Raw genomic sequence first — 11,040 nt, forward strand, 5'->3', positions numbered from 1 at the left:
CGAGTGTTCGGGCTGTCGGTATCCGAGAGTCACTGAGAGGACCTCTAGCGGGGAGCTATATCGATGCAAGAGAAACCGTTCCCACGCTTTAGATACCACTTGCAATATTTCTTGCTTACGTAACATAGGCGTCAATTTTACACACACTTATTTTCCGTTAACTGATAACGTCAGTCACTATTCAATGTACAGTTTTTGATAATAGAATTTTATATGGCCATAACGTTATACTGATGGTTTTGATATTTCAAAGAGGCCGTGAGTTTGTGAAAAAAAAAATATTTAAAAGGCGCCATTTTGATGTTTACTAAGTATCTTGTCAAATATTCGAACGTCCTAATCACCTGGCGGTTCCTTTGAACCTCCCGCCGATGACGTCACCCCAGTCCCACGTGGTGCATCCTGGGAACCAGACACCGCCATCTTGTTTGTGTTGGCGAAGACAGAAAAAGACAGAGAAAATCTTTTACGACATATTTGCGATCTACCGACAGCCAAGATGCCGGAAAGTAAGTGTTTCTTACAGCTATATAGTATAGATATTATGCAGATGTAAAGTAAACTTTGATGAGAAAGGTAAAGGCCAAATGTAGACCGAAACTTGACGGGGTAATGCAATGGTTTGTTATAATTTTTGGGGGAGGGGGGCAATTTATAATTTTTACCATAGGCCCTATGCATTCATGTTACCGTATCTGTGCAGCTTGCATATTATGCAAGGAAATCATGTGTTTTATAAAGCATAGCAGGGTTCTCCCCAGAGAGTGGAATAAGGGAGGCCCTCCACTATACTCTCAGCCAGCTCCACTATACTATTTTTCAAATTTAGTGTGTTTCTTCCCTATTTTCTTTGTTAGTTTTGCTAAGATTAATGACAATTCACAGATTTTTGTACCAAGTGGCATCACTTTTCCAGTCAGCATTGTCTGCAAAAACTTGTGAATGAGCAATGATCAAAACAACAGTAGTTTTGCCACTTCACAACAAAGGAATAACAACAGTATATTATACTTGTAGTATTTGACACCCTCTGTCATTGCAAAATGAACCCATGTTCATGAAAGTGCAGCGCGTTGGTGCGGGTTATTTTTGCCAGCCCCTCCACTATACTAAAAAATTCTGGGGAGAACCCTGCATAGGAATGCATGGCAGTATCACCTATCTGACCTTAGTATTGTTTTTAACCGAAACCATGACACAAGTGCAACACACTATCCAATTATGAAAAGTGCCCAAAACACTGTGGAATTCACTAAAATTATGCACAAGATTCTTTTGAGTTAAGCTAGAACTTCATGCAAACCGTCAACCAACCATAGAGTTTAGACAAGGCATATTTCTAAGCGTTTCTACGCGTGATATAATTTTTTTTAATTTTTATTTCTATTTCGAAGCATTGAATGGACTCATAGTAATAGTGAATAGTAATACCATCAGAAGAATAAAAGGCGTATTGTATTCGATAGCATGTGGGCTACTCTTCTGTTTCTCATAAGATTGCATATTTCAAACAAACGCTCTAGAACCTTACTTCGCTCATTAACTGACATTATCACCAAACGGTTTGAATGTGTAAGTCTCCAGACGGATAGCAGAAGCGAACATAGGCGAAATACTGTAAATGCAGAAAATTATGATCGCGGTGGATTAATTTTTGCTGTTTTTGCCGTGACCACTTCACCGCGACCTTCAAACCATGGCGAACATTTTTCTATTACTTGGTATTAGACTGCAGTCCATGGTGTTACCGCGAACTTAAAACCACAGCGAAAAGTCCATTTACGCGCTACCGTGAAATTAAATCCCCGCGAACTTATAACATTTACAGTACTATCCGGATGGTACCCGGGCTAAACCAATGCACCTTATAGCAAAAATGAATTCCGAGCAAACACACAAACAAGCATGATTTTGTTCCTCAGGAGAAGGAGAGCTGGCGTTCTCCAACCCCCTCCCCCCGGAGGCGATGGAGGACGACGGGGACCACGATCACGAGCCGGCGCTGACCAATGAGGACTTCCGACGGCTGCTGATGACCCCCCGCGATGCTCCGAACTCCGCCCCTCCATCCTCCTCCAGTAGTACTGCTGTCAGACAGGACAGGGAGTAAGTCTTCTTCTACAAGCAGATGTTGGGGGGAAAGTCAGTGTTTTCTGAACCATACTCTACATTAGATTACCCTAACATTTTGGTAAAGTGCTGCTAGAAAAAAAGTAGATCAGAAAAAATTCAATTTTATACCTAACAGTTGTGTTAAGATTGAGTAAGTCTATATTGCAGAGAGTGTGGTTTTAAGGTTAATAAAGGCTTGTACAAATGTATTTTTCTCACTTTTTTACCACTGATTTACGTGTACTAGTAGATTACAAATTGGATGGTGGCCTGGGTACATATAGCTTATAGAGGTTTTTGTGTACTTTGAACTAATCCCACTGCATTATGCTGATCTACTAACCTGGTGGTGACCCATGGTCAAAATTTAAGTTCTCAACTCCAATTTTGGGTGCACAAAGATGCACATACATCCAGTATTTCCAGCCCTTTATTCATTGTCGAGTATTGATGACTAGTATTAATGCACATTCTTATCTTTTTTTTTAGCTTGGGTGACCAGTACAATGAGGACATGGATCCCAACGAGCGGCGTAGGAGGAAGAAGCGTTACTATGCCAACCTGAAGAAACAAGAGGAGGACAAACTGGCCGAACTGGCCCAGAAGTACAGAGACAGGGTAGGGAAACCACTTTAGTTACAGTGATATTTGAAAATCTGTATGAATTTTAAACAATATTTTTCTGCATTCTGCAACCATTTGTAAGATTGCTGCAGCAGTGATCTATATAAGATTCTTGATTCCTACAAGATATGAATTCCAGTTAATGGAGGTCAGACATCCAGTTAGAATATTACACAAACCAAAATGAATCAAGAAACTACAGTGAAACTTCTCTAAGAAAACAACCACGGGAACCAGTGTAAAGTGGTCTTTTTAGACAAGTGGACTTCTTATGCAAAGAATTTCAAAGTAAAAACGATAAGATAGGACAGACACAATGATTTCGAAGTTAAGTCTTTAATTCCACAGACCTGTACATTTGCACATGAGAAACAATCACTTTTTAGCTAAACTAAAAGTTCATGTCCTTTAATTCATTGACAAGCGTGCAAACATGCAAGGTTTAGATGCATATACATGTATTGCTATGTCAGTTGTAGTTAAATTTTCCAAAGTTTAAGTAAGACATTTCAGATAATATCCACTACCCTTCATTAGTGACATTCATTATAAACTCAGTCACTGTTGAAAGACAGTGTTACCTGAAATGACACTTTGGAAGGAAAATTTAACCAGTTTATTGATCTATTTTGGTTTATGTAACATTTTAGAGTTAATGATTCCAACTCTTTTTGCAGGCAAAGGAGCGTAGAGAAGGCACGAACAAAGATTATGAAGAGACAGAGATGGTCAGTACCACCACTAACTATAGGGCAGTGGCTCCCAATGCACAGCCGTAAGTATGCATATACCTTTAACTAGTACAGAATAATGTAGATTGTACTACGGTTTGTTGTAGTTGTACTATCAGTAAGCTATGAGAAGATCCGATGATTTTTTTTACCTCATGTTTATACTTGGCAGACTTAATCGATGACATAGCCTGGTATCCAGCCGCATTATACTAGCTCCCAAGTCTCTTCTGTCTTCTCTGCAAGTAATAGACAAAAAGTGCATTGTATTCAAGCTGTATCATTTAGTTTATCTGTTTAACGTAAGAAAAGGTATTGTTGTATCAGGTCCATTTCAAGTTATTTTCTGTCAATGTATCATGAGTCTCAAAATGCTCCGAAAATTATGCATCACTGCCATACTACGGAATTGTTTGACCACTTTTATTAGATTTAGAATACAGGAGAAACCTACTTTCTCCTTCAGTGAAATTATCTCACAGCAAAAATAGCCGAATTTACAGTACATTTACGTTATTTCACTTATTGCTTACTGTAGGGTTGACACTGCTGAGCGCCGACGTCAGTTGATCCAGGAGTCTAAGTTCTTGGGAGGAGACATGGAACATACTCACTTGGTGAAGGGGCTGGATTATGCCCTGCTGCAGAAGGTAAGACTAACTCTTGGGAGGTGACATGGAGCATACTCACTTGGTGAAGGGGCTGGATTATGCCCTGCTGCAGAAGGTAAGACTAACTCTTGGGAGGTGACATGGAGCATACTCACTTGGTGAAGGGGCTGGATTATGCCCTACTGCAGAAGGTAAGACTAACTCTTGGGAGGTGACATGGAGCATACTCACTTGGTGAAGGGGCTGGATTATGCCCTACTGCAGAAGGTAAGACTAACTCTTGGGAGGTGACATGGAGCATACTCACTTGGTGAAGGGGCTGGATTATGCCCTACTGCAGAAGGTAAGACTAACTCTTGGGAGGTGACATGGAGCATACTCACTTGGTGAAGGGGCTGGATTACGCCCTGCTGCAGAAGGTTAGAATAAGATCCAATCACACAGTTATCACCTCCATGAAAAATGGAGGTATTATTTTTGTTGTGTGTTTGTGTCTGTCTATATACACTCGGCACAAAAAGTTTGGAATATAAACTTTGGTGTATCATATTTCCGTTATTTATGCATCAATTTCAACGTATTATATATCAATAGAAAGCTTGTGTGATATTCTTTCCTATGGTATCAAACTTATTATGATTGTAAACACATGAAACGAGCACAAGGCGTGCTTACGTGAGTGGATCACGAAAAAAAAGTGCCCAAATTCCCCTACTTCTGTTCAACACTGCATCGTCCTGTTGATATTGGCGCGTGTGTCACTGGTCCAGTTAATCCTCTTTTCACCTCACATTTTGTATACGGAACATACAAGGTTTTAGTGCACTTAAGTAGAGTCCATGTGCCCTTTTGATAGTTGGATGGCAGAATCTAAGCGTGGATGCAGCAAGGAGAACCGCACGCTGACACGACAAGAGTAACTTTCGGCATTTGGTGGTGGTGGAGACAGCGTCATGGTGTGGGTGGTATAACCACCATAGGGTAAACAAGACTCGTCATCATTCCAGGCAAATTAATGTGGTGACATATAGGGACACCATCCTCCATCCAGTAGCAATGTTTTACCTCTTCAATATTGGACCAAATGCCATTCTGCAAGATTACAACACCAGTCCACACAGAGCAAGGACCATTGGATGCTGGAGCACAGTCTTAGGGTGGAATAGCCTTCCTACGGCTTATGGCTAGCACTCGATTGATCACCTCTTGCCATGGTTCAGATTTTTTGCTTGAATAAAGAGTAATAGTAGCTTTGATTGACATGTCCTGTTTATTCAACTTGCTTTCATTCACAAGTCAATACTGACAAAAATGAGCAGAATGGAGTGATTGACTTTAGTAGGGTAATTTTGGCACTTTATCTTTAGGATCCCCTGTACGTAAGCGGGCCTAGTCCTCGTTCCATGAATTTACACTCAGAAAATACTGTACTCAGATATGCTAAAAAGAAACTTGGATGTTCTGTATACCAAACGTTAGGTGATAAAAGGATTGATGGAATCATTGTCACCCGCGGCCATAACAACGGTTGAACCGGACGATACAGTTTTGAACAGAAACAGGGGAATTTGGGCACTTTTTTTTCGTGACCCACTCACGTTAGCAGGCCTAGTGTATGTTCAATGAGTTAACAATGATAATGAGTTTGATACGTTTGGAAAGAAAATTATGCAAGCTTTCTATACATATATAATATATTGAAATTGATGCAGAAACAACATAGATATGATCAACTGAAGTTGATATTCCAAACTTTTTGTGCCGAGTGTATATCTTCGTGTTTCCAGGTATTTGTGGTCATGATATTTTTTGTGTGTATAGAGATTGGAAAGATGAAAGTCAAGGTTGAATTGGGGCTCCCTGGTGTGTGACATTGCTACTGCAGCAGAATGTTAATTTTTGTTGTCTTTTGTCCTAAACATACTATGTATTTTGGTGGCAGGCAACTTTTGATGTAAGGAAGAATTTGTGTAGCTTTGGGCCCCCTAGGAGCTTGTGCTGGAACTGCAGCAGGGGTGTTTTTGTAAAGGTATTTTAAGAAGGATAAAGAAGCCACAACCAATGTCCATGGTTGTTAAAAATGTGAATAGGAAAGTCACAAATTTGGTGAAGTATTTCAGGGACTAAGAATATGTGTGTGTTTACCATGTACAGGTTCGCAGTGAAATAGCAACAAAGGAGCGTGAGGATGATGACTTGGACACTATTGTGATGGAAAAGAAGCAGGAAGAAGAAGAGGAGGAGATGGAGTTCAAGACCAGGATGGGTAAGAAAATCCATCATCTCATCTTCGCTCACTCGGTGGTTTTATTCTGTGCTTATAACAAAGACTCAGGCATTATGACACCATATACACTTAAGGGGATGACCAAACCTGACATTTAAGAAAGTATTGAAGGAAAAGGTAGGTCTAAAGGACTACAACTTGCTAGCCGCCATGCTAGATAGAGATGCATGGTCGGACATCGTTAATGGCACCTCATATGAGGATGAAATGAACTGAACTGAACACCTCGGGCGGTTCATTCACCCTTAAATGAACAACCTGTCACACAACCTTTGCACATCTAGCTTCAAGCTTCAGGAGGCCCCTATACTGATAGGTACTTAGTGGCAACAACTTTCACCTTATACAGGCCTCAAAATTAATTTTTTTCCCTACTGTCCCAGCATTGTCCCAAAAATAAATGTCAACTGTCCCGAAGTGAGGATGGACTGTCCCAACCCTATTTTCATAAATTATGTATTACAACAACTGTAAGTCAGAGTACGCACGCCTGACAACCGCGGGCCGTGGGGAGATCGGACATTCTGATGTTGATTCGTTGATTATTTTCCTATATAATATTGTCCCAAAAGTGTCCCAAAAAGATTTTTCAGTTGTCCCGGCCTAAATTTTAGTGGCCCCGGGACATCGGGACATAGTTAACTTCGAGCCCTGACTTATAAGATGTGTGGTTCAATATGCAAAGCATTTTCTGGAACAAAGAAGAAGCCCTCCTGATTTTGCAAGATAATACTTTGAGACTTGTACCTTATAACTTGTGAATAGAAATTACAGTCAGTTAATTCTCCATAAGCAAACAGTTAACGCCTCTGATCAAATATAAATGTAATGACAGATGTAGATGTTGACATGAAGCATGCATGTTTGTAAATGTTGTTTTCTGTATGTTGTGTCCATGTGTCTAGCACGCAGCGTGTACCGTACCCTGTTCAAGATCAAACCCCCCGAGCGGAATGAGCTGTTCCTGCCGGGACGGATGGCGTACGTGATCGACTTAGAAGACGAGTATACGGACACGGACGTGCCGACAACACTTATCCGGAGTAAGGCAGACTGTCCTAGTCTGGAGGTAAGCTTTTAACTTTTTTTTTTTTACTCAATGGTCACCTCGTAACAAGGCCTGAAGGCCACTCAAGGTTACGGGTTACATGATTGGAACTGTAACAGCAACTCTTCGCCCTAGGTCAGAAACATCATGATTGAGACCAGCCCAATTGCTTACTATGAGTGAGGACTAACTGACCCAATAGGCGAAGCAGGAGTTACGAGGGCTGCTCGGGAGATTCCCTACCCCTATTTTGGCCAGAATGGTTTGATCCGCTCGGGTGGATGTTTGCACATGTGGCGGGTTCTTTAACGTGCATAGGGTATGGCTCTCCCCATACACGGGACCTCCATTTAACGTCCTATCCGAGGGACGACCCATTTTTTCACTTGAGTAAAGTGGGAAAAGTCGTGTAAAGTGCCTTTCCCAAGGGCACAAGACCGGCAACATGGCAGGCGGATTCGAACCGGCGACCTCTCGGTCACGGGCCGAATACACTACCACTGTGCTACGCGGCCCCACCTGATATGTTCTGCAAAAACAGAGATATCGTAACTGCAGTAGATTTGTTTCTTTGTCATTGTATGCATCCACAGTTATGTCAATATCCTTGATGCAGGATATACATGTAAGGTGGAAGTGGTGTAAAACGATACTTGGAGAATAGGAAGTATGGTTCAGTGTTCATGATTTTTTTCTATTTGTGTTTACAGTCCCAGACCACCCTGACGACCAATGACATTGTTATCAACAAGCTGACTCAGATCCTGTCCTACCTCAGACAGGGAGTCAGGGGCAAGAAACTCAAGAAGAAGGACAAAGGTAATACCCAACGTGTAGTACTGCAAGTGTTTGCAGAAAATGTCTTAAGGGCAAATAATTATGATTCTTTCGACAAATGGTCTACAATCCAACAAGAAGAAAAAAATTTTGTACCAGTACATAGTACCTTTACACACCCCTAGCCCCGCCTATTGTAAGCTCCTCACAATTTAGCCCCTGGCTGTGAACAAAGAGTAGTTGGCCTACCCAATAGTAATGAAATAATACTTATAAAATTACTGACCTGATGAAACTATTCTTGATTCCTTCCAAAAATAATTTCATCAGGTTCACGTTTCGGTGTCTGATGGACAAAGAAACGTAAGCAAGTAAGTTCAACCTGGTTGTGTAAGAATTCTCCTTTATCCTATATTCTTATTCCCCATCAGGAAAGGGAAGAGAAGAGAAGCCCCACAGACTGCCTGGTGGTGATGACATCTTCGGTGATGTGGGAGATTATATCCCCCAGGTGCACAAGTCTAAGGACAGGCACTCACACAGCCACTCTCATGACAAGAAACGCTCCAGCTACTTCGAGAAACCAAGGACAGAGGATGAGGTAAATACAGCAAGTTATCTTTATTGATAATATCAGCGCGTTCTTTAATTTTTGCCTGATTAAAAAAAAAAACAAGAAAATTTAAACCTTAAGAGATGGCCAACATGACGAGAAAAGATCAACATGGAAAAATGCGTTGCGTGGTAGTCTTGCTTGTACTTGTAGAAGTGACATTGAGGTAACCATTACAGGAGAAACCACTTAATTGCACGGCCTATAACAATTTGCCAGTGAATTTCATGCAACTATCTGGCTGATGCAATAATGCGAATTTATCTAGATGGACCGCACTGGTTTGGGGTTTTGGATTCCGTGCAGTTAACAGAAGTGTGCGATGAACTGGCTTCTACTGTACTGTAAAAACAGCTGCTGCTGAGCAGACTGTAAAACTAACTTAAAAGTAGCTGTAGAAGTAACACTAGTGTGATAGCCTTGTCTACCATACTAGTGTCAGTTTCTACACTTCTTGAACAAAGAAAATAAGAGCTTCAAGCCTTGTCTCATTCTGTCATAGTGATGCCAAGTATTGCCGCAAAATTTGTGGTATCTAATTTAAAAGATTAGACATCTAGGGGTCCATCTTGGTTTGAGCAGATAAAATAGATTTGTCTGGCTATGCAGCTTGCAATGTTCAGTACAAACCTGGTGTGTTATGCCTTAAGGCAGTTTACCAGGTGTGCAAAACAAATAAACAAAAAGATACTAACTGAATATCCTATTTTCCTTACACAGCCTTCTCTTATGGATGTCAAGCCTCCATCATCAGCCAAAGAGATGGTCAAAAACATCAATGAGAAGTTCAGAGATAAGGTAAGGAGCTTTAGACTTTCTCAAAAGGGTATCACAAGCCTTAAAGTAACTGTGTATCTATAGCCTAAAATGTCACACATGAGCTTTAGGAGGAATGCACATAAGAATGCTTGGTCAGCCTTAAAAATTCTTGTAAGATACATGTAGGTTTAAGGGAAGGTCCAGCGCTGAAAAGAAAGGGTATGCCACCCCGTATAGTATAAGGGGTGGTATAACTCAAACTGAATGCTGTAATACGCTGTGCGAATATTACAGTAACATGTACTACAAAATTTGTACTACTACAGTACACTACTGCTACTACTACTGCAAGGTAAAGCCTGGTACTAACCTACTGTTAACTCAATTAATTCAAAACAAAATTGTCTGTTTAAGACTTGATTGTAGGAGACTTTGCAAATTGCCTTACTCCCCAGCCCCAGTAGTCACAAGTACATTGAAACTGCTGTGTATCAAAACTACATTGCATAAGAGTACCCAAAATAGCTACTTGTAGTTGATTAACATGTACTTACTAACTTCTGTACCCCATCAGGCTGATAAGATGGACTGGAGTGAGTCCATGGTCCATGCAGAACAGGAGCACCAGAAACGGGAACGGTCAGTTTACCTCCCTCTTGTTCTGACTATTATTAGAGTTTGTTTAATATTTTTCATCATGTACATGTACATTGAATAGCAACAACACATCCCAGTGTTATTAGTAAACTGTTGCAGTAATATACACTTTCTAATGTCTTTAGTGTTACCTTGCATTGCTGTTGACCAGTTATGCGATAAAAAAATTGTTTTCACTACAACTCTTTGGAGTGTAAGATTAGATCTATTAAATAGATAGTTTATGCCATTCAAATTCATAACATTTTTTTGTATCTTCCTTTTCAGAAAGAAAAAGATGGATATGGCCTTCCAGCCGGACAGTTATGCAGAATGCTATCCAGGGTGAGTTATATGCAGGGCTCTAGCCAGCTCGACATTTTTTTCCGTCAGCCAATTCCCTTTGTCGCGAAAACACTATTCCAGGAGTTAGAGAGACTGAACTGAGACCTTGAAAAACTGGTTTTAATGAGATTATCGTATGCGAAAGGGTACCGACACACATTGTCAACAATCATAACAATAGCAAAACAAACAGTGTGTGGCTTTTACGGCCGTGGACGGCATCCCCAAGCAGCCTGTAGCTTCCACCAAGGAGCTTTTATCAGATTTTTGTCCGTCAAGGTTGACGGATTGGTTTTAAAATTTTTCCGTCACATACAGACAGATTGTATGCTTCTTGTGATCAGGAAAGGCCTTTTTGCATAAAATACTTCTTTGTATGTTTACAGTAAAGTAATTGAGAAATTTTTACCTCAGACTACGCCAGTGTATGAAAATGGAGGCACATGATTGTATCGCTTTCGTTCGATTTTTACTGATGGCCGGAGTGCAAGGTTGG

General features: G+C 40.7%; 1 protein-coding gene across 4 annotated transcripts in view; it reads left to right on the forward strand.

The window, feature by feature from the left end:
• Positions 1 to 353: 353 nt before the first annotated feature.
• Positions 354 to 11,040, forward strand: part of LOC118419839 (protein Red-like) — a 22,698-nt gene continuing 12,011 nt past the window's right edge. Inside the window, exons 1-13 of one of the 4 annotated variants that reach the window (XM_035826460.1) lie at positions 354 to 509; positions 1,923 to 2,106; positions 2,602 to 2,731; positions 3,415 to 3,512; positions 4,007 to 4,062; positions 4,139 to 4,194; positions 6,234 to 6,345; positions 7,272 to 7,435; positions 8,125 to 8,233; positions 8,623 to 8,792; positions 9,525 to 9,602; positions 10,138 to 10,202; positions 10,488 to 10,544. In XM_035826460.1, the coding sequence (XP_035682353.1) occupies positions 500 to 509; positions 1,923 to 2,106; positions 2,602 to 2,731; positions 3,415 to 3,512; positions 4,007 to 4,062; positions 4,139 to 4,194; positions 6,234 to 6,345; positions 7,272 to 7,435; positions 8,125 to 8,233; positions 8,623 to 8,792; positions 9,525 to 9,602; positions 10,138 to 10,202; positions 10,488 to 10,544 (1,289 nt within the window). In that variant the 5' untranslated portion in view covers positions 354 to 499. Of the gene's footprint in view, positions 510 to 1,922; positions 2,107 to 2,601; positions 2,732 to 3,414; positions 3,513 to 4,006; positions 4,119 to 4,138; positions 4,195 to 4,214; positions 4,271 to 4,366; positions 4,423 to 6,233; positions 6,346 to 7,271; positions 7,436 to 8,124; positions 8,234 to 8,622; positions 8,793 to 9,524; positions 9,603 to 10,137; positions 10,203 to 10,487; positions 10,545 to 11,040 lie in introns of all 4 variants that reach the window. The other 3 variants (XM_035826462.1, XM_035826461.1, XM_035826459.1) reach the window with 3 other exon arrangements.

Source organism: Branchiostoma floridae, chromosome 7, assembly GCF_000003815.2.
Source record: "Branchiostoma floridae strain S238N-H82 chromosome 7, Bfl_VNyyK, whole genome shotgun sequence".
In the NCBI taxonomy this organism is placed as follows: Eukaryota; Metazoa; Chordata; class Leptocardii; order Amphioxiformes; family Branchiostomatidae; genus Branchiostoma; species Branchiostoma floridae.